General features: G+C 31.1%; 1 protein-coding gene across 2 annotated transcripts; it reads left to right on the top strand.

Annotated features, from left to right (window-relative positions):
• The first annotated feature begins 1,192 nt into the window (after positions 1-1,192).
• Positions 1,193-21,283, top strand: LOC107456508 (uncharacterized). 2 transcript variants are annotated; one of them, XM_087159020.1, is made up of 3 exons: positions 1,227-1,297; positions 8,767-8,837; positions 19,497-20,640. In XM_087159020.1, exon 3 carries the CDS (start codon positions 19,497-19,499, stop codon positions 20,568-20,570), a length of 1,074 nt encoding a protein of 357 aa, XP_087015146.1. In that variant the 5' UTR covers positions 1,227-1,297; positions 8,767-8,837; the 3' UTR covers positions 20,571-20,640. The 2 variants fall into 2 exon arrangements, with proteins under 2 accessions (XP_015929869.3, XP_087015146.1); XM_016074383.4 differs by lacking the exon at positions 8,767-8,837 and having other exon boundaries at positions 1,193-1,297; positions 19,497-21,283.
• The last annotated feature ends 1,475 nt before the right edge of the window (positions 21,284-22,758 follow it).

Genomic DNA, 22,758 nt, shown 5'->3' with positions numbered 1-22,758 from the left:
AGCTCAAATTTAATACGCCATTTTGCTGATAAACGATCAGCCGGAGCTGAAGTCATTAGTCACATGTGTGAGTATCCGTGGTCTTCTTCTTGAAATGCAAGTCCCCAATTATACTCATCCAGGTAAAATAATAATAATAATTTTATTCATTGTCATTGTTATTCATTGAAAAGTGAGTATTAGTTGTGTTGTTAGGCTTTTTAAGTTAGAAGGTCAACTCTAAAAAATTTTTCTTTATGAGGTAATTTTGATAAAAAGTTTAATTGAGGTTCCATTAGAGATCAAATAACATTTAAGAATCTATTGAAATGATACCGAGAATGTAAATTTATACATACTTTAAGTTAGAAAAAAAATGTCGAATTTATAGACCAAATATTGATTTAATACATCGTTTTTATCATTATATACTAGAAAAATATCATTACACGTTATATTTCAAGTTGTAAGCATTATTTATGAATTCCACTTCACCTCTTGTTTTATCGGAGATGCCTCGATATGAGAGGTTTAATTTATGTTATTTGGAAAGCTGTTTTTTTTTTTTTTTTTTTTTTTTTTTTTTTTTTTTTCCTAATCATATTTTTTGCATATTTTACATTTTTGTATAGTAATTAGCTTTTGTCAGGGACTCATGTTAACCAATTAAACAACAGTTGCAGTTTTTCTTTTTTAAAATTTTAATTCGTTTATTACTTTCCGTGTCTTTGTCAGCTTTTTTTCTGTGTGAAAATATTTTTCATGGTCATTTGATGGCAAAAAGAATTTTTAAGCACTGTTTAATAAACTTATTAGGTAAATTCTTTCGAACAAGGATCAGTTATTTTTTAATAATCAGGTTTCTAACATCTAAAATTATTTTTTTGGATACGCTGTATGTAATCTAAAGTAAAATGCTAATTTATAAATTTAGTTAAAGAAATATTTTATTTTTAAATAGATTTTTTATGCATAAAAACGTATTTTCAAAGAACATAAATATTTCTAAGGAGAATATATTTCAATGGATTCGTTACTCTCTATAGTTCTTTTAGTTGCACGGAACCCTTAAGACTTTTCGTGGAACTCTATGTTTTCACTTGAGAAGAAAAAAGGACGAAGTGTAGGAGGGGGAAGGGTGATTTGACCCTGGGGAGGCTTGACCCACTTTAACTTCCTCTGTTTCTGCAGCCTTCAGAAACTCTCAATAGATGGCAGTGTCACCCCGTGAAGTTAACGACAAGATGTTCCATTTTGGGTTGTCGTTCGATGCATCGTCTGCTACAGAAGTAGAAATTTCTGTTTTCTTCATCAAAAAGTATGTAATTTTGAATGAATTTGTCTTGACTTTATATGGATATATTCTAAATTATGTATCAGAACTGTTTGAGCTGTAAGCGATAAGCTGAGGCTGGTTTTGAAAGGGGATTCGAATGCTCGTTAAAATCCATTATTTCTCTTCTGAATCGAGAGTTAATATGGCTGCCTGCTTTAGGGAGGATTGGCCCGTGGGTCAATGTTTTCGAATTTACGATATGTTCGTTTAAAATTGCGATCAGTTATAGTTTCTGTTGATGGAAAATTTATTTTATTTTTAGCTTATTATTATTTGATGTTCAAAAAAATAATATCATAAGCACGTTTTTTTTTTTTACATAATGTATAATTACATATTATAAGTAGTTCGTCAAAAAATAAAAAAGAATAAGTTCAATAAAAAAATTATAAATTTTATGTATGAAATTTAATGGCGACCATAGAAATTTTTATTTATTTAATTTTTATTTGTTTGTTTGCGAAATTAAAATATGCTGATATTTTTTTAAATAAAATCTCTCTACATATATACATATTATTCCTAGAAGTTAACCAGCCATTCTACGAATTTAATATGGATAAAAAAATTGAAAATGAATTTTAAAAAAAATAAAATTGCAGTAGTTTAATTTTGTACAATTATCACAATTTAATGCTGACAGTTAATTTTTTTTTTTTTTCATTTACCGTTACAAAATTAAATTATTACAGAATTTTGATAAAAGGTGGCACATTTTTCATTTTTTCTTCATGTTTGACGGGAAAAAAATATTAAGGTTTTTAGGGAGAATCACTGTTTTTATTAAGAAAATAATCATTCATAAAATTTAACGTAGAATAAAATATAAAAAAATAATTTAATGTTGCTGTTTTTTTTTATCATGATTAAAGAAATTTTTATTACACGAACCGACGATGGTAGACCGACGACCAGTGCGCAAAGTCGAGCAATTTACGGCAGAACAGTTTAACAAAGACCGATACCGCTCACCCTCGGTCCCTACGCAATCTGATCAAAGTGGTCACCCACCTGCCTACTGACCGCAGCCAGTGATGCTTGACTTCGGTGTTCTACTGGGAACCGTGTCTTAACGATCAGTCCACTGCGGGACTGTAAAAAAATAAAACCATAAATAATAGTAATAGAGAAGTAATTTTACTCCTTATTGATATATTACGATAACCTTAAGTGTTAAGATCACTCTAAATGTTAAGGTTTAGATTTTGAAGTATTCAATCTCTCTCTTTCTTTTTTTATTTTTTTTTGCTACGTTTATCATTAACTCAAGTGCAAGCTTTTAAAATAAAGATCTAGAGAAAGATGAATTCTCTTGCAACAATAGATAAATGGCCATTATTTTTATTTGAAGCAAAAAGAAAGAGAGAAAAAAGTTGTAAAAGAAAAGCAATTAGAATTGCGATAACTTTCGAACAAACTGAAATTTTGATAAATAAAAATGGCCGTTCTGCGTACCATTCCAAGTAGTAATAAAAAGCGCAAAATCAAGTTTGGAAATATCGCAGTATGACAATTCACTTTTGTAGTAAGATAACAGTCTATAATTTCTAGAAATACGTCGTGTTATAATTTAAAATTCACATTAACTTTTGTTAAATACAATCTATATAGATCAATCGATAATTTTTGTCAAAAATTAGAGGAAGATTGCAGGAATGGGATTATTAAAAGCACCTCTCGATTTCTCGTGGCAATTAAACAAGTTTGGTTATTTTCCGACCCGCTTTCCTTAGTAATGATTAATCCTATTTCAATAACGTTTTTTGTCTTTTTCCTCATTTAAATGAATTTTTGCGAACCCTATGCATACACATTTTATTTTTGGCAAGATTCTAAAAATTATATATGGTTAGGGAACAACCTGTATATTTTTAGAATCCGTATCATAAATTGAGGCTTCTGGATCTGGACATACAAATTAGAGTGAAAGTTTTAAAAACTCTTTTGTGGATTGTGCTTCATAATCACCACCCTTAATCTATTCTTTTAGAATCTTGTGATCATTATGAGTCATAATATATATATGATTTATAATTCCAAATATATGTTTCTATATAAACAATTCGTGTAGATTTTGAGACATATATTGGGGGGACCGGAAAGTAATGTCGGGCAAATGTAATACCGGGCAAATGTATACCGGGCAAATCTAATACGTGATTATCAAAATTCACCGGTGGAAGCCAACAACCACCAATTTCGGTCATTCACAGCTACATATACTATAACGTAAATTATACGTTGTACAAAATAAAAAAGCAGATCACATTAGTAATTTTTATTATAATTATCGGATTATTACGTACTAATGCAAGCTTAACGAACTTGAGGGGCTAACCGTATGTAATCTAATAAGTTTGCCGATACGGTATTTTGTATTACAAAATAGGGCGCAAAAATTTACGGAACATTACCCTTTTTTCCGACGTATTCAGATTCTTGGCTCACAAAATATGTCGTAGTAAGCTGCTTTATGGCAACAATGGTTACTGAGCTGTAGTGGCTCAGGGGATAAAGCATTCGCCTCCCAATGATTTAACCTGGGTTCAAATCCCGGCGATGGCTGGTCGATACCAATTCCGCACCCGGCTCGCACCGGCCACAGTGCTTACTTAAGATATCCTCAGTGGTAGACGGATCATGGGCTAGTGTCCCCTTGCCGCCAAACTAACCGTGGAAGGTTTCGTAGTTTTCCTCTTCACATAACGCAATTGCGGGTTAGTTTCCATCAAAAAGTACTCCACGAAGGCAAATTTCTCCTATTGCTTCATCCAGAAGTTCCTTTGTCTTCTGGATTAGGTTTAAAATTACAAGGCATTAGTAGTCGTAAGTAGTCGTGGGTCCGTTGTTCAACGACAGTTATAAAACAATGGTCACTATAATTTAGCCTGCGGTCGAAAGTTTAGATGCCATATTTGACAATTTCACCGTACTTTTGAAATTATTTACGCGAATGAAAAGAATTTCGCACCCACTTATAAAATTCATTATTTCACTGATAATTCCATATAAGTTTTATGATTAGTTATAATTAATTACTAGGAGGTTTCATCCCCTGTTTGCTCCGTTCATAAACCCCTTGGTTGCCTCTATATTATCATTTTTTACTCTCTCCTTAACTCGATATTTTTCAACAGAAAAAGGGAGATTATTTTGTTTGTAAAAGTTATACAGTCAGACTTCTATTTAACGAACTTCCATTTTGCAAATTTCTCTATTTTACGATTTCTTTCGAAGAACCAAGAACATTTTGGAAATTTCTTCGTAAAATAACTTCCAAATAGCGAAGTGAATTTTCTATTCAACGAACTTTTCTTTAAGATCCACTTTCCCTATTTCCCAAAATATTTCGGAACCTTTCAAACTTGTTAGCGCATTTTATGGAGGAAATGACCTTGAATTGATTTTCGCAGCCACTTTTAGAGAAAGAGATAAAATCTCTTATCCTTTTTTGTTAGCATTTCGTACAGGAATGAATCCATATCAAAAATCAATTTACGAGAAAGCATAACAGAAATTTCTTAAGCATGGAACTATGATGTAACAAACCGTAGGGGAGAGTGGGGTCGATTGTAACAGAGCAAAAATTTCGAGTGTCGGGTTCTAGATTTGGTTCCTAGGTGGCGCACAAGGTGTATTTTATAAATCTACATGTACACCCCTGCTGGCAACCATTTTTATGTACTTTTGATAGAGTTACATCACAAAAGATATTTTCACGCTACGTAAGTGCTTTTTTTGGTATTAGATAATTAGATTGTAACAAAGTAATTTTGTTTAAACAAATAAAAATTATTAACCGAATATGTAAGTGGACACCTTAATTAACATTTCAATAAAAAAGAATTAGTTTTGTTAATTAACTAGCAATGTTTTTAACAAATGAAGCTGAAATGGCGTCTTGGGGACGATTGTAACAATAAGTAAAGGGACGATTGTAACAGCTGAAAATAAATAATCTTATGTTTACAAACCATTACTTAACTCTTTAAGAACCACCAATAGTTTCCTATATCATTTATATTATGTTGCATGTGCATTATTTTATTTGTCACCTTTCACAGCACAAATTAAAATTTTTAACCCCTTAAAGTTAAAAGTTGAACCCTTTAGGTCTCCGCTTATTATTATTTTTACTCCTAAAATATCACTACTATTTTGATCAATAAAAAATCTATCACAACTATGATAATATGTATAATTAACTATGTTTTAGTTGAATTTATGAACTGTTACAATTGACCCCGTAAGTGGGGACTGTCAAAAATTGTTAATAACTAATATAATAGCATTTAAAATAAGGTATTTATTTTTTTTTCTAGTAGAGGATAGCCTACTTTACTCGTCTGTCAATTAATACTAATAATATATTGGATTTTTTGTTAGTTAAAAATAGTTAAGTAAAAAATGTTACAATTGACCCCACTCTCCCGTACTATTCGTAACAGTTTTGCTTAAGCTGGATTCTCAGTCAGCGCGAAGAATTTGGAAAGTGTGGAGGACGAAAATTTAGAAGAACTAAAAAAAAAAAAAAAAAAATTAATAAATTACAGATAAGAGAGAACCACGAAATTAATGATGATATATTGATTAATGATATTCTTTTTATTGATTCTGAAGCTGCAACCACTCAAACATTAACTGAATCGGATATTTTAGACAGTGTGAAAAATATAAGCAGAGCAGTACAGCAGTAAATTGCGATGAAGACGGAAATGAAGAAGTCACCAAACCTTCATATGATAAAATGTTAAAATCATTTGAAACAATTCGATACTATATATTAATTTACGAGATAAAGGTGTATCAATTGCTATTTTAATTACATCTAGTATTTATGATTTTAAAACCTGTTTTGTATTGTTTAAGTATTTCAAATGGTGTTTTACTATTTAACGAATTTTCCATATAACGAACTTTTTATCGGGATTTCGCTACTTCGTTAAATAGAGGTCTGGTAATTATTATAATTTTATCTAAGAATTTTTTGTTAGCATGTTAATCGTAATGATATGAACGATTATTTGAATTTTAAAAAAATAAATCAACTGTAATTGAAAGAAAATGCTGAAACGAAAGAACATGCAAGACTTTAAAAAGTATTAAACGAGAAGGAATAGGATACCTACAAGCCACGTAGTGTGGGTATTTCGCTCCTGATTGGTTATTGAAACGTGGCTTTTGTTTATGTTAGCATTTGTTCTTTTCATTCTGTTTCGAGTAAGCCAAGCCCTACAATTATCAATTCTCTTTGGTGAAGCATTTTTTTATTCTTTCACAAAGATTTCAATTCTTTCACTATACATTTTTTACTTATCATTAAGACAGGCACGAAGTCACGTCGAACATAAACAAACTAATTATGCACCGAAGTTGCCAGGGTCCCGCAGTGAACTGATCGTTAAGAGACGGTTCCCAACAGATCACCGAAGTCAAGCATCACTGGCTGCGGTCAGTGTGCGGGTGGGTGACCACTTGGATCAGTCTGCGTAGGGACCGTGGGTGTGCGGTATTGGTCCTCGTTAAACTGTTCTATCGTGAAGTGCTCGACTTCTCGTGCAGGTCGTTGGGCTACCGAAGCGGGTGTGCCATCCCCTCTGCAGAGGATCAAAATTGTGATGGCATGTCTTCGGATCATCCTCAGGGATGCTTCCCAGACCATCGCCAATAGCCTATTGTGCAGCTCTAGTGCGACGTAAAGGAACTACAACAACGAAGGTGCCAGGTACACAAAAAAAATATATCACGATAGCAAAATATTTAAACAAATAATAAATCTAAGTTAAATAAACGATGTAGGCGAGAAAGAATTGTATTTCAAAAAATTCTATCCGTGATACGGAGCTATATTTAATTAACTTCACTTTAATTAACATTCTAACATAGTGGGAAAACTTAGCTCAACTATAACACTCCATTTTGCTTTTAAACGAACAGTTGACACTGAAGTCGCAGGTCACATGTGTGGGTATTCTGATCTTCTTGAAGTGCAAGTACCCAAATTTATTTTTTTATGCAAGGATATCCTTATAATGTCTATCAGAAACTGCTTTAATCTCACTTGACTTTAAAAACATAGAAATAAATGTTATGATTTATATCTGGAAATATCTAATCACTTTCACTTATTTACTTATATCTCTTTTTTTTTTTTAATTCATTTTTTGTTACTCTTGACATCAAGTCAAGCGCAAGCTTCTGAAACTAATTAGTCAATAAAGATAAATATATTTTTCTACAACAATGGGTAAATAATAATTATTTAAAGGGGGGACAACACGGTAAAATTTTCAGATAAATGAAAAAAAAAATTATTTCTGTTCTCGATAGTTAACCTTATAAGATTATTGCACTCAAATATTGAATTGATTTTTGTAAAAATGTTTCAGCATCCGTTCTTAAAAAAAGAAGAAAATTGGCTGAGACATAAAATTTCAAAAAAGTATTTTTAATTTTTATGAGTGTAAAAATTTGTATATATGTAAAAATTTATATTTGTTTCGCTGATTTTTAAATTAATAATCTAAAAATAATAATTATTTGAATGGAATGTTTTTTTTTTTAATGAATGAAGCAGTTAGGCAGTTTATTTTTAGTTTGTTCATATAAAAAACATGAAAAAAATAAAATTATCGTTATGGGGGCTCAATTTTCGACCATCTTACCTGACTTTTGGGCCCTATTGTTAACGATTGGGACTCTCTAAACCCCAAATTGTGACTGTCTCTTATAGGGTCAGGAACAAAGAGCTATTTCGTCGATTAACTAGTTGCAAATTGCTAATTTTAAATGATGTTAGTAGCAAAAATTGCTACTAACATCATTTCTGCTTTTTTTTTTTTTTTTTTTATTTTTTTTTTTTAGAAGTTATACTTCTTATGCGACTACCAACAAGGTTGCGTTAAACGTTTAACGCTACATTTTTATTGGCCGGGAAATCACGTGGTAGGATACAGTTTTCCCTCATTCATTTCCGTATTGTTTTGGTTCTCACTAGCGTTGTTGTTGTTGTTGTTAATTTACGTCGCACTAGAGCTGCATAATGGGCTATTGGCGACGGTCTGGGAAGCATCCCTGAGGATGATCCGAAGACATGCCATCACAATTTTGATCCTCTGCGGAGGGGATGGCACCCCTGCTTCGGTAGCCCGACGACCTGCGCGCGAAGTCGAGCACTTTACGGTAGCACAGTTTAACGAGGACCAATACCGCACACCCTCGGTCCCTACGCAGACTGATCCAAGTGGTCACCCACCCACACACTGACCGCAGCCAGTGATGCTTGACTTCGGTGATCTGCTGAGAACCGTGTCTTAACGATCAGTCCACTGCGGGACTGGTTCTCACTAGCATAAAAGTCATAAAAGTATTGTTTTTCTATAAATATTTTTTTATTGTTTTGATACACATATAATTTAATAGGGTAGTATTTTTTTTATTTTCAAATTCAGTGGATAACAATTGTAAAAAATGAGTGAAAACAATCCCACGGACAGTGCGACGGATTTAAGGTTATGTCAAGGTACGTCTCTTGTGAATATCAATTGATTGTTAGGTTTTCTCTTTTGAAATTACATTATGACGCATTCACATACATTATTAATACAAATACATTTTCCATGGCGAGACGATGAGGCAACCACAAGCACTTCCACTGGTTCAAGAGGTCCACGAGGGAAAAATGCACAATATTACCGTGATTACAGAGCACGGAAGCGAGCGGAGCAGGAAAAAGAGTCGTTGAGTGGAACTAGTGATCCTTCTACGACTGCTGATTCTTCTACAATTAACTTCGCAGGTTACGAAGTTTAACTTCTTCCGAGCGGAGGGACTCCACGCACTATTTTTTTTTTTTTTTTAGTTCCACTTTTCGCGTGATTTTTTAAATTCCAACATATTTAACACAACGTTATTACAACTCGCGAATTTTGAATTCGTATTATAACGTGTGAAAACACTTGAATTACTTCATTCACGATTATTCCATTGTAAATTCGGATCTTTTTATGATAGTTTTATCAATAATTATTTGTCGCTTTCTAGGCCATTTCCATGTGAATTTTAAAATTCTGGCATTCATGAATTCCGCACCCGGCTCGCATCGACCACAGTGGTAGACGGATTATGGGTTACAGTCCCCTTGCCGTCAGGTTAATCGTGGTGGTTTTCATGGTTTTCCTCTCCATGTACCGCAAATTCGGATTAGCTTCCTCAAAAAGTCCTCCACGAAAGAAAATTCCCCCAATGTTTGATCCAGGAGTTCCCTTGTCTTCTAGATTGGGTTCAAAATTACAAGGCTACGAACTTGACCATTAGTAGCCGCAAACCCAAAATTGGGTCAGCTGTTCAACTATGGTTATAAAATAAAATAAAAAATATGTCACACAGTAATGATTTTACTTAATTTTCTTCATCAAAAAATGTATTGTGGTTTTCAAATCTGTGGTTCTGAATCAAATGTGGTTCTGAATCAAAAATCTTAATTCGTCTGAATAAATTATATGTTATTCTGAGAAAGAACGTTTTTGTTTCTGATTTCGTAATTTAGTACTATATCTTATGCTCAAATTAATTTGCATATTTTAATGCTGTTGTATTCAGTTTATGTATAGTTGTGATAATTTTCTCAATTATTTTTGTTTCAACTAACTTAATATTCAGGATAATGAAAATGTAAAATAATATTTTGACTTTTATATACAAAGGGTGGACAAACTAATAGAAGCACTTCTATATACATTTTCTTATATTTCTCAAGAATTACTAAAAGAATCATTTTATAACTTCAAGAAGTTTTTAGTGGTTTGAGAGACACACAGTAAATTACAAACGGAAAATAGTGTTTTTGAACGCCCTATGCCCAAAAAAATGTAGCGAAACTTTGTAACTTTTATTTTGGTCATTATATGCAATGCTTGAACAAAATTTTGTAAGCCTAGCCTAAATATTTATGGAGATATAGACATTTTTATTTAAAAAAAAAAAAAAAAAGCACTGATTTTTTTTTCTTACGTTTTTTTTGTTGCAATTTTAAAAATATTCGATAAAATTAAACAAAATTTTCAGAGCAATTTAAAATTAATTACAAAATTTTTGCTCAAAAATTTGAAGAAAAAAAATTCGTTTAAAACTGTGCAATATATAAGTAATTAAATTAGTTCTTTTAATATTTTAAATTTTTCTTACTTCTGAATTTTGTAGTATTTAGCAATTAATGAAAAAAATGAAAAAAATCCGATTTGAATATCTTAAATATTTAAAAAGTTTCAAGCAACTTTCAAAGTTGTTTCTGTACTTTTTAAAAGAAACTCAAAGTGATAAGAGGTTTTCGATAAGTATTATTTTGTATCATACGATGAAATTGAATAACAAATAACAATACCTTACGATAAATGTTCATACACCGAAATATGATTTTATAAAGAAAGAAAACATACGAAAGAATAGATAATTTTATGGGGATTGATCCCTAACAATGCCGGTGTCCTTTTTAATAAATCTTGTTTAATAGTACAAAATGAAAATTGGTTGAAAACCCCTTATCATTTTGTGCTTTCTTTTAAAGAGTACGAAAACTACTTAGAAAATTGCTACTTAGAAAATTTTTAAGATATTTGAAACAAGTTTTTTTATTAGTTGCCGAAGACGATTCACTACAAAATTAAGTTCCCGCGCATGCGCAGTATTAAAGAACTACTTTAATTACTCATATTTACCCCAGTTTTAAACAAAATTTTCTCCAAAATTTAAGTTATAATTTTTTAACTAATTTTAAACTGCTCCAAACATTTAGTTTCATTTTAATGAATTTCTTTAAAGTTATCGCAAAAAAGTAATACAAAAAAAATAATTTTTGTATAAAAATGTCCATATTTCCATAAATATTTTAGCTAAGTATACGAAATTGTGTGCAATTATTGCACTTAATAACCAAAATAATTATTACAATTTACAAATATTTTCAGGCCCCTTGCCCCTTTAAACCCTTGCAGCGTTTTTAAAAAGTGCTTATAACTGCTTATTTTTGATTTACGTTTTTTAAAAGCCCTTAAAGGTGCTTTTTTATTCGAGATTTGTAAAAAGTGCTTAATTTTCTATCTTTTAAAAAGAGATCTTTTCTTAGCCATATCAATTGTCGTTCTAAATACAAAAAATGCACGATTCTCGCAATTTTCTCTGCAATATTTATCAGAACCTATATCATGATTAATTAAAGTTTTTGAAGACGTTTTTGAATTTTACTGATTTTATGTTTATAATATAAGAACTTTAAGCGATAGAGAAAAAAAATTTATTACTGCACAGATCCCAATTATGTTTTTTTTTTTTTTTTTTTTTTTTTTGGAAAGCGATTAAAAATATTTTTTGAGTGCTTAAAAAGTACTTAAAAGGTGCTTACTTTTTGTTGAAAAATTTAGCTACTCATCATGATTTTACTAGATTTTTTTGACATGGGATGTTCAAAAACACTATCTTCTGTTTGTAATTTACTGTCCGTTTGTCCCTCAAACCTCCAAAAGCTATAAACTTCATTAATAAGTATGGGAAATCGCATATCCTAAACACTTTTAACTTTATAAAATGATTCTTTAAGTATTTTTTGAGAAAGATCAAAAAATGTGTTAATACATAAGTGTTTCCATTATTTTGTCCAACTCCTGTATTTCCAAAACCTATCAACTGAAGTGTAGAGTAACTATCAGATTTGTATGGTTGTTTGCTGTGGTGGCTGATCGAAGACATACGACCTCTCGAAACATTGAGAATGCATGTTAGCTGAACGTGATAATCATATCTTTAGATCAGGGGTCGCCAAAGTGGTCTATATCGACCCTTTGGGGTCGATTAGGGAACAATGAATGAATACCAATGCTATTCAATTGCAAATATATTGGCATTAACGCACTATTTACAGTTTAATTTGGAATGCCATTTATAATTACGATATAGTAAGTAAAGTTTTTATCATAGATTATACCTTATTTAATTTCTCATTCCTGCATATTTTTTTAAACAATAATGTATCTTCTTTTACCGTTTAAAGTTTGCACGTTAAGAAACTATTCGGTAAAATATTAAAAGTTTGCTTTTATACGTTCACAAAACAGTTGTGCCTTCTTTATGAGAAAACTTTTAGCAATAAAATTCATAAAACTGGTCAAAATTAAAGAATTAATTTAAGATTAAATAATTTAATTATTTTTTTTCTTTCTAATAATTTTTATAAGGGGGTAGATAAGACAACCGTCACTGAACATTTTCGGGTTTATGACTACTAACTAACCATTAATTAACAGAAAAAAAATCCCTTACTTTTTGTTCTTGACAGTGTTCTATCTACTCAGCTTTATAATTTTATAACCGTCGTTGAACAGCCGACCCCAAATTTGAGTTTACGGCTACCAATGTTCAACTCCGTAGTCTTGTAATTTTGAACCCAATCCACAAGACAAGGGTATTCCTGGATCAAGTATTTTATTTTATTTTATAACCGTCGTTGAACAGCCGACCCAATTTCATGGGTTGGATCAAGTATTGGGAGAAATTTGCCTTTGTGGAGGACTTCTTGATGTAACTAACCCACATTTGCGTTATATGGAGAGGAAAACCTCCCACGGTCAGCCTGATGACAAGGGGACTCTAACTCGTGATCCGTCTACCACTGAGGGTATTTTACTTCAGCACTGTGGTCGGTGCGAGCGGGTGCGGAATTCGTATTGACCAGCTGTCCTTGGGATTCGAACCCTTTTCACCTCATTTAAAAGTAAACACATTATCCCCTGGGCCACCTCAGCTGTTTGGGGATCGATTCTTAAAAAAATTGAGCAGCCCTGCCTTTGATCAAAAGTTTTGCAGTTAGAAGATAAAAATTTCAATAACACTGATGATCTTAAGTCTCACTTGGTTGAGTTTTTTAAGTATAAGGACAGGTTAAAGTTCATTTTTTGTACAGAAAGTAGAAAATAAGTTTCATTTCACTCTGAAAAGAACGAAATTAATTGCAATTAAATCGAAATTAATGCTACCTATTTAAATATAAAATCCCACCGAAACTACAGGTGAGATGACAACTATAATTTGAAAAAATACGATAAAATTGTATTTAAATGCACTTAAAATACGATTTAAACCTTTGACGCAGAATTTTCATTCAACATATTTTTTCAACTTCTTGACAATTTCACTTATCTTGGTTCAAATATTAATGCCTTAAAAAACGATATAAGCATAGAAATAAAGAGACGCATCATAGCAGCTTATAGATCAGTGGTTTCCAACTGGCGGCCCGGGGGCCGCATCCGGCCCGCGAGGCCTTTTTTGTGGCCCGCGAACTAAAATATATTAGTTGTCATTTTTTGCGGACAATTTTCGTAAAAAATCTATAAGAGTTTAAAATACTTTTCTCGTTAATAAAAACCTAATGTCTTCGTTTCTGTGAAATTTTTCATACTAACGGTGCAAAAAAAAAATTATTTCTCAGGTTTTGCATCCAAGAAAATATTTATTCAAATACAAAAATAATCGTGTATGTTGCTATTTTTTATTAAATATTTTGGTATTTCGTGAAAATAATTTAGCATGTGTGTATCAAAAATTTTCTCGAAGAAATTCTCCGATTTAACTTTTTGAAACCACTCATTTTGGACGAAAATATTTACACACATTTGTAAATTTTAAATTTAAAATGTAAATATCTACTCTCTGGTGGTTGAAGCAGACAACCCTTAATTTTGTCATTGAACATTTTGTGTGCTACTATATAAGCTTTAATACCAACCTTCTTAAAGTTTTATATCTTAACAATTAGATATCTGTAGCACATTAATTGTTTAATACTTACATGGGTGCACATTCACGTTATTGTAGCTCAAATTTTTTAATATGCAAGTAAATATTTTTGAAAATCTGATTCTTATTTTAATTTGTAACTAAATACTTTTATTTTGTACAACTTGGTAAAAATCTGACAGTAATATTTAATGTTCCTTCAAACATAAAGTCCTACATAAAATTTTGCTAAAGTTGCGGCCCGCCATTTGATTTGTGTTTTTAATTGTGACCCCCGGCCTCATGTAAGTTGGAAACCCCTGTTATAGATGCTTTCACTGTTTAAGAACACATTTCGTAATTCAAAATTAATTAAAAGACGAACAAAAATAATGCTATATAAAACAATCGTTATACCTGTCTTACTTAACTTATGGATCTGAAACATGGTCTTTAACTAAATCACAAGCAGACCTGCTTGCTGTTTTTGAGAGAAAAACCTTGAGAAAACTTTTCTGTGCTTTAAATGTGGATGGCTCATGGAGTCATGAATAATTTTGAACTATTGTGGGCTATTCAGAGAAGCTGAAATCAATAAATACATCAAAATAAGTCACTTGTGGGTCACATCTCTGGAATGGACCTTCCTTACCTGACATTTAAGATCTTCAGTTAGAAACCAAGGAGAACTAGAGTTATGTACTAGTATGCCAAAGATTAAATGGCTTGACTGTGTGGAAGGGGATTTCAAAATCCTAAGAATAACTAACTGGAGAACAATCGCAAAGAAAAGAGCAGAATAGAGGCAGGTACAAGGGAAGGCTCTGGCTCACAAAAGAGCTGTCTTGCCAATAGAAGAATATTTTTCATTATTTTGTATTAAAATATTATTATGTGTAAATTTTGGCCAAAACAAGTGAAAAATATTACATTTAACATTTTAATAACGTATGATTATGAAATACATCTGAAAAACCGGTGTATTTTTCTGAGTAAAAGATTAAATCTTCCAGCCACGACTCGCTTCCTAACAATAATTTTTCAAATTTGCAGCTATTTAGATCTAAGAAAAACAGTTATTCATCATTGAAATGTTTCTATTTTAGAACAAATATAATTTAGATAATCTGTCAGATTTTTTTTAGTAATTATTAGACAGTTTTTCTTTTCAATTAAAAAATACCAAAATTTATTTTTCTCATGGTTAATAGCGTCAGAAAATCTATATAAAAGTTACACCGATGTCACAGTGTTAAAATATGAGTTTAAACAAAATGTAACACTATTTTTTAGAATATATTAACATAAATTAAATTACTTTTAATTGAATTGCAATAAACTTTTCTCTCGTAGATAATTCTTTACATTCATCGATGTCGACGAATATAATGGGAAAAAGAAGCACAATTTTAGTTACGTTAAATTTAATAACTTGGAAATTAATAACAAAGAAAAAGGCGATAAAAAAACAAAGATAATTTATCATTGTTATTCCCTCAGGCGTTTCCGGAAACATTCATCAGTAGTAACTTAACTACGCTAACTGGAGATAATTAAACTAATAGTTAAGCGGGTAAGCTTAAATTAAACAAAGGGAATTATTTTCAGAGACGATTTACTGTTAATTCTTGTCAAAAACGTAATTTTTCACTTTTTATTATTTTTCTGAATATCTAAAAATTCGAAACGTATACGATGTTAATAAATTTAAATTAATTACACGACATAAGCATCTATTTTGATGATTAAATTTTATGAAGACAAAATTTACCCTTTTAATTTAAACAAAAGTGCTGTTAGACTTTTTTTCGAACGTGCGTTTTAAAAAATGCTTTTTCCCTAAATGAATTAATTTAAAAAGACAAATGAAATAGACTTTCTGTTTTACAATTACAATTTATTTTCTTCTTACTCTATAACGTTGTTGCTTTAAAACACTTTTTCTTTTTCAAAAATATTTAAAAAATTTCATATCAAATATTTTCTAACACACTAACAACAGAAATAACGTACTATTTACAAATATAAAATCAATAACGTAAAAATAAATGTGATAAAAACTAAGTTCTTAAAATAGAGTTTATAAGGATTCAACTGATTGAATTTATAAGAATTCAACTCAATGAGTTATTTCCGTAGAGTGAAGTAGCTTACGACCCAAAAGAATAATTTTTTCCACTAAAGGTATATTGCCAGCCATATACGCTGGAGATCCATTGCAGGCTAGTAAATTACAGTGCCCATCTATCAATGAATGGAACAAGTTCTTTAGTCCCATGGCGTCCCATAAACGATCATCAACAGACTTTGCAATCTTTTGTATTGCTTTATGAGAGGACCAAGAATCACTGCTGCGACTTTCGATACCAGACTTGGCTGCTTGGCACAAAAATCTTTGAAAGCAACGAGGATCTTCCATGCTCCTGGCGCCATATTCGTTGATAACATCCAGAACTCTGTCGGCACTAAGAGTGAAGTTTCCCCCGTCCAAATTCCTGGCGAATCTGCTTGCAAAGGTGGTGGTTATTTCTGGTAAAGAGTTAAAACTTCCAAATAAATCTGAGAGGGATGGCAAAACCATAAGTCCCAGGAAAAACAAAGGAATGGCAAGAATCGTCATCAGGAATGTGGGACTGAAGAAAACATTTCGAATTACAGATAGAAATGTAGGTGGCTGGTACATTGGTACGATTGTAACTGGTGCTGGAGTGTCAGCTCCAGTGAGAACTTTCGTCTCCTTTACAGGTAGAACTGTGGGTGTTGCCTTCGGTGGAACTTCTGTTTCCTTTTTCACTTCCACTTCCTCAATCACGTAATCAGATTTGGCTTTAGACGATTTTGGAATATAAATACCACCGGCCCCATAAGTGTACTCAGTAGATTTGTCAGGAACAAACTGGTTCGATCCGGATGGAACATCATAGTGGAGAGAGTTTGCTGATTCATAGGCGTTTGGTTTGTATTGGTATCCTTGGTGAACTGGATCATAAAACTTGTTCTTATAATCCGGACTTAATGGAAGGCGATTGGTGGAAAAGGCATATCGCTTACTTCTGTCATGGTTTTTTGTTGTATTAAAATCTTTGATAGCCAACACTGCACATGCAAGTAGACAATGTAAGTAAATGAGAAAAGAAGTTTTCATGTTGATAGGAGTCTATAAATCCACTTGAGAATTCACTAAGTAACTGTTTTGCACTTCTTATGAGCTGATGGTAACTGTTTATTAGATTTAAGCTCGAATGATGAATGAAAACTGCTTGAATTGCTTTTTATACTAAACCGCTGTTTCAAATTAACGCATTGTGAGTTTGAGGACTTCAAAACACGCCGAAAGTCACGATGTTTATTTTATTTTTCATTAATGAGAAAGGAAATCCTAATTCCTCACCTTCTTCTTCAATAAACGATTGGCCTTGCTCGTTCTGTAAGCGTAACGGAGTCAGAATTATAATGTTACGGGATTTGTTTCTCATGCAAAGGAAGAAAATCAAATGCTTGTAGTCCCTCTCAAATATTTGTTTTTTAGAACAAAACATCACTTCTGAAATATTACGGAGTTATTTTAAATCAATGAGATTTAAATGAATAGAGACTATTCTCGAATATAAAGAAAAATTCTACACATTTGTATTTAAGCTAGGGTTTCTTAACCTTTTTTCAGTACCTGTAAGAATTGGTTCGATTTTTTTTTAGAACCGCTTATTAAGTATTTATTGATCAATCTTTCGTGAATATTTATACTTAAATTTTATGTGTAACAACATTTTGAGTTTCCGGAACAAGTAAAACCAATCGTTTTAGTTACTAAAATTTCTGCTTATATTTAACTAAGTCTCCATTGTTAACATTTTACTGTAAATTTTGTTTTAAAAAGAAATTGCAATCCTTTACTTCAAGGCTGTTTTTCGACAGTTCTTTTGTTTCATAAAGTAATAATCTTTTAGAAAATATAAATAATATGCTATTTTTATAATTACTGTGACTATACGTAACATAAATCTTATACATAACACTTCGGTTACGTCTTGTCTATCTTTAAGGCTTTTTTTTTTGAAGACTCAGTAGTCGCATGAAAATATACTCTTGGGCTATCAATATGCTATTCTCATATTTGATGTGAGTTTGCCTAATCTATGAATTTTAATTTCATACGTTTTGAGTTTCTTTTGTTGCACATTTTGTATGAATAAATTTGCATTCATAAAAATATAGTTTTGCAAACAAATCTAATTAGGCCTTTTTTCAGTTGTTACTTTTAATTTATTGCATGACTCTTATCAATATGAGGTGTATCGCAAGCTTTTTTACTAGACATATTGTCCCAACAAATATTTAATTAGTAACTTTTAATTAAACTTATCACTCATCTCCTGTCCAGGACATGAGTTAACAGGGATCTGTTTAGAAGAAATTTGGGTCCATTAACGGACCGGACCCTTCACAAAATATCTTTTCATAAAAACGGACCCTTCACAAAATATTTTAACTTAGAAACGGACCCTTCACAAAATATCTTTTCATAAAAACGGACCCTTCACAAAATATTTTAACTTAGAAACGGACCCTTCACAAAATGATTTTTCTTTTAATCGGACCCTTCACAAATTTGTTTTTCTTCATTATTGTTTTATTAATCGAATAAACTCTTCCCAGGGCAGAAAACAAGAAAGATGGATGTAAACGAATTAAGTTTTGTCTTCGGCAGACGATTCTTCCATCATTCTTCCGAAATGAAGATTCTGCGTTTAGCAGTATAGGCTAAATACCAAATATTTGCATGTTGCATCTCTAATTTAGAAGCAGCAATTGCTGTTTATTTTTGAAAATTTAATTTTTTTATTATATTTTTACTGTTGCGAAGCATAATCTTGTAATTTAGAATTTAAAAACTCCTTGAAAAAGTTTTTTGCAATAACCGGACCCTATTTGCACAAATTCATAAAAGCGGACCCTGCTTGAAAGAATGTGAGTGATTTTTTCACAATTTCACGAAAAAACGGACCTTTCACAAAATGTCAGGACAAACCCCTGGTTAAGCATTTCTTTAAAAGTTAATTATTAATTTGTATTTTTCAAACAAAATGCAATCGCAAAAATACTTTTGTTCTCAGAATTTCATACAAATGTAGATTTTTGTAGTATTTTTTATTATTTTTTTATGTTTATCGTTGCGTTTGAAAATGTTAACAATTATTATTCTTTAAATGAAATTAAAAGGTTTTTTTTTTTTTTTTTTTACATAAAATTGTTTTTGAATTGGGCTCCAATTCATATTTTGTGACTTAAACATTATTATGTAAATAATTTCCTAAAATTATTTCAAATTGAGCTTTATGACTACATCGTTGGCAAGTGTACAAAATAATTTTTGAATGACAATTTAATATATTATATATATTTATGTTTGCAGATGCCGTTTTTTTGGAAACACGAAAACAAGAGAACTCAGATTTCTCCTGAGCGAATGAAATCAGCTGTACTTCAAGTCGTCGTGGAAGGCAAAAGCATCAGATCAGCCGCAAAAGAACACAGAATCGATCGTAAAACACTCGGGAGGTACGTACAGAAATTTAGAAACACGAAAGACGAAGAAATAGAACTGAAACCAAATTATTCTTCCGCTCAAATATTCACAGACGCCGAAGAAAAACTATTAGAAGAATATTTAACTCTGGCCGCAGAGATACATAATGGATTGACATCCAAAGTCGCGAGACAGTTTGCTTATGAGCATGGAATAGCGCATAAAAAGATTCTGCCAGACAATTGGTACGCAACGAAATGCGCGAGTTACGATTGGCTCAGAGGTTTTCTGCACAGACATAGGTCATTCTCGTTAAAGAATCCACATGGTGCAGGATTTGGTATGAATGAATTTTGTGATGACCTTAAACCTAGAAATAAATTTATTGCGGAAGTTTTCGAATCTGGTTTTGCAAATGCTGAAACCGCAAAGACTGTTGCAGATATAGATAAATCTAGCATTTACGATAACAACTGTATCGGAAATGTTGATAAGCCCAACGCCTCTAGTGTTTGCGACTCCGATTTTGTTGCAAAAGTTGTCAAATCCGCCACCCCAAGTGTTCACAATTCCAAAAAGGTTGTCACCGCACATGGGAAAAGTTGCAGCGAGTTGAAGACAGTTCACGATCCGGACTGTTTGCTGAATACAACAGGATCTTCAAACTTCACCCCTTTTTGTACTTGCCAATATAAGAGCGACTGTCCTGTATCTATCACTCCTATAAATGATGTTTCGGATCCGGAAGAGATCTATATCTTACCGACCACCGATGAACCAAATGACTCTGTCCCGGAAGTTGACGAATCTTCACCGGAAGTTAACTCTTCAAAAAGTAATCAAAAAAGACATTGGGGGGAATCACCGGGATCTTCAGACCACGTGATAGTAAATCAAATGATAGAAAACGAACTAGATCTGAAAGAATCCAAAAGAACAAGAAGAAAGCGTAAACTATAGTCACGTGACATTTTGTATTGTGAATTAATTAAATTCATGCAAGAACAACCAATGACCATGTAATTATGTATTAAAAAAATGACCTAATTTTTGTCAGCTGGACTGAATGAAACCATTAGAAACTAAATAAGACAAAAATACTCAGATTAATTTTTTTTAAGTCGAAATAACGGCTATAATTAAGGTAGAGAGAAAACTACTGAAAGAATTTCAACTTGCATATTTCCATGGGAATTTAATTTTGTAACGATTGAAAAATTATTTAGCTTTGTGTCACTAGGGATCAAAATGGAACTGTAAGACAATTTTTCGGGGTAAAATAGACGTTTTTTTAAAAAACAAATTTCTATGGTCTAAATTTAAATAGTATCTACTTGCAAATTAGGATGCGTTTAGTTTTACAGTTTTTTCTCTATTGGGCTTTAAAACACAGCTAATTATGAGAAGTATTTTAATTTCTAACCTCTTGGCACATTGGTTGCTCTTGTATACAGACGCGATTGAGTAACACTTATCATCCATAATTGAAATATTAAGATAACAAACAAATAGAGTGTATTAAAAATGCCGCTTGAAATATTTGTGATCATTTTTCTATAAATCGAAGAGTTACAACTATACGTTTTCGAAAAAAAAAATGAACTAGCAAACGACTATTTTCAATTTACTAATATAAAACAAAAATAGAGTTTTTTTTTTTTTTTTTTTTTTTGGTCTCTAACTCTACACACAAACTTGATCTGAAACGTGTAATTTGTCCAGTGACGTAAACGCAAAACAAGAAATTAATTTGTGCTCATACCTTACACTAAATTAGACTGATGAAAATAATTTTTAGTAACCCGTTAGTTAAACGTATAAATGAAAATTTAGGACTGCATGGCATCGAATGCCTTTACCGTTAAACAATTGAAAATCGAAGTTTTTATTTTTTTTTGAGGGGGGGTTGGCAATCTCTTGATAATAATGATTCTACCTCTATTTTTATTATAGGCAGATATTAAGTCATTAATTATTTACACTCGTCACTTCTAAAATCGTAATCTATAACATCATGAATGTAAAAATATGCAAGCAGGCAAAAATATATGTTTTTATTATTTATATGTTACACATTATTCAAGGAAATTTCCCTGGAGGAAACAAAATTTCAATTTGAAATTATAAAAAATATGTGTTTTTATTATATACATGTTGCACATTTTGTCAAGGAAATTTCCCTGGAGAAAACAAAATTTTAATTTGAAATTATAAAAAATATATGTTTTTATTGTATTTTATTGTATTGTTACACATTTTTCAAGGAAATTTCCCTGGAGAAAACAAAATTTTAATTTGAAATTATAGACTCAAAAAAATAAAATTTCAAAAAAAGTTAACCAAGTATCGCCAAAAAATAGGGGACACTAGTTTTGATCATAAACCTTGTTGATTTAAAATAATTATAAGCAATGGAAATTATCACTATTTTTTAATTTAAGAGTCACTTTTTACCTAATGCTCAATAGCAATAAATTAAACTTTTTATCATAGATTTTTCGATTACTAAAAGTTTAATTTATTGCAATTAACTAGTCATTGGTTTATTCTATTTCTTGAATTAAACTAGTCATTAGTTTATTCTATTTTACATAATTTAAACCATATTTATTTATTTATTTTAATACAGCTTTGTGTAATGACTATTGTTAAACAAAATGTTGGTATATTGATCTTGCAAGCATGAATGGAAAACCTTCAACCAAAAATTTTCAATGAAATTTATTATATCTACAAAAATTGAATTATATATATATTTGTTTTTTCAAAATAAAATATATAACAATTGCTCTGCTTTTTTAATTTTTATATGAACAGCAAGAATAAATTTCTTGCCAAATTACTGGATTATAAGAAGAATTGCCAATTGCTTCATCACGACTAATAATTTACAAAATACAAAAATTAACACCTTTAAAAAAAAATTATAACGGTATCTCACCCATTAATTATATGAAAATGAACTAAACTTTTCAATAATGGCCCTCACTACTAGAAAGATTCCCTCTCTATGCTTTCTCTACTTTACAAATACCAATTATGAAAGTTTGAAATATTTTTCGTACAATTTAAAACTTGCCGACACAAAAAATTGACTTGTTCCAAAAATGAGATAAGACGATATTTAAAATTCAGATTCATAATAATA

The sequence above is a fragment of the Parasteatoda tepidariorum genome, chromosome 3 (assembly GCF_982258835.1).
Source record: "Parasteatoda tepidariorum strain Cologne lab strain chromosome 3, Ptep-v5.0, whole genome shotgun sequence".
In the NCBI taxonomy this organism is placed as follows: domain Eukaryota; kingdom Metazoa; phylum Arthropoda; class Arachnida; order Araneae; family Theridiidae; genus Parasteatoda; species Parasteatoda tepidariorum.
The sequence above is the reverse complement of the archived record's forward strand: the minus strand, read 5'-3'. Positions and strand labels throughout refer to the sequence as shown.

Excerpts from the sequence above, each read along its gene's own strand:
- LOC107456508 (XM_016074383.4), top strand. The coding sequence starts at position 19,497 with ATGCCGTTTTTTTGGAAACACGAAAACAAGAGAACTCAGATTTCTCCT.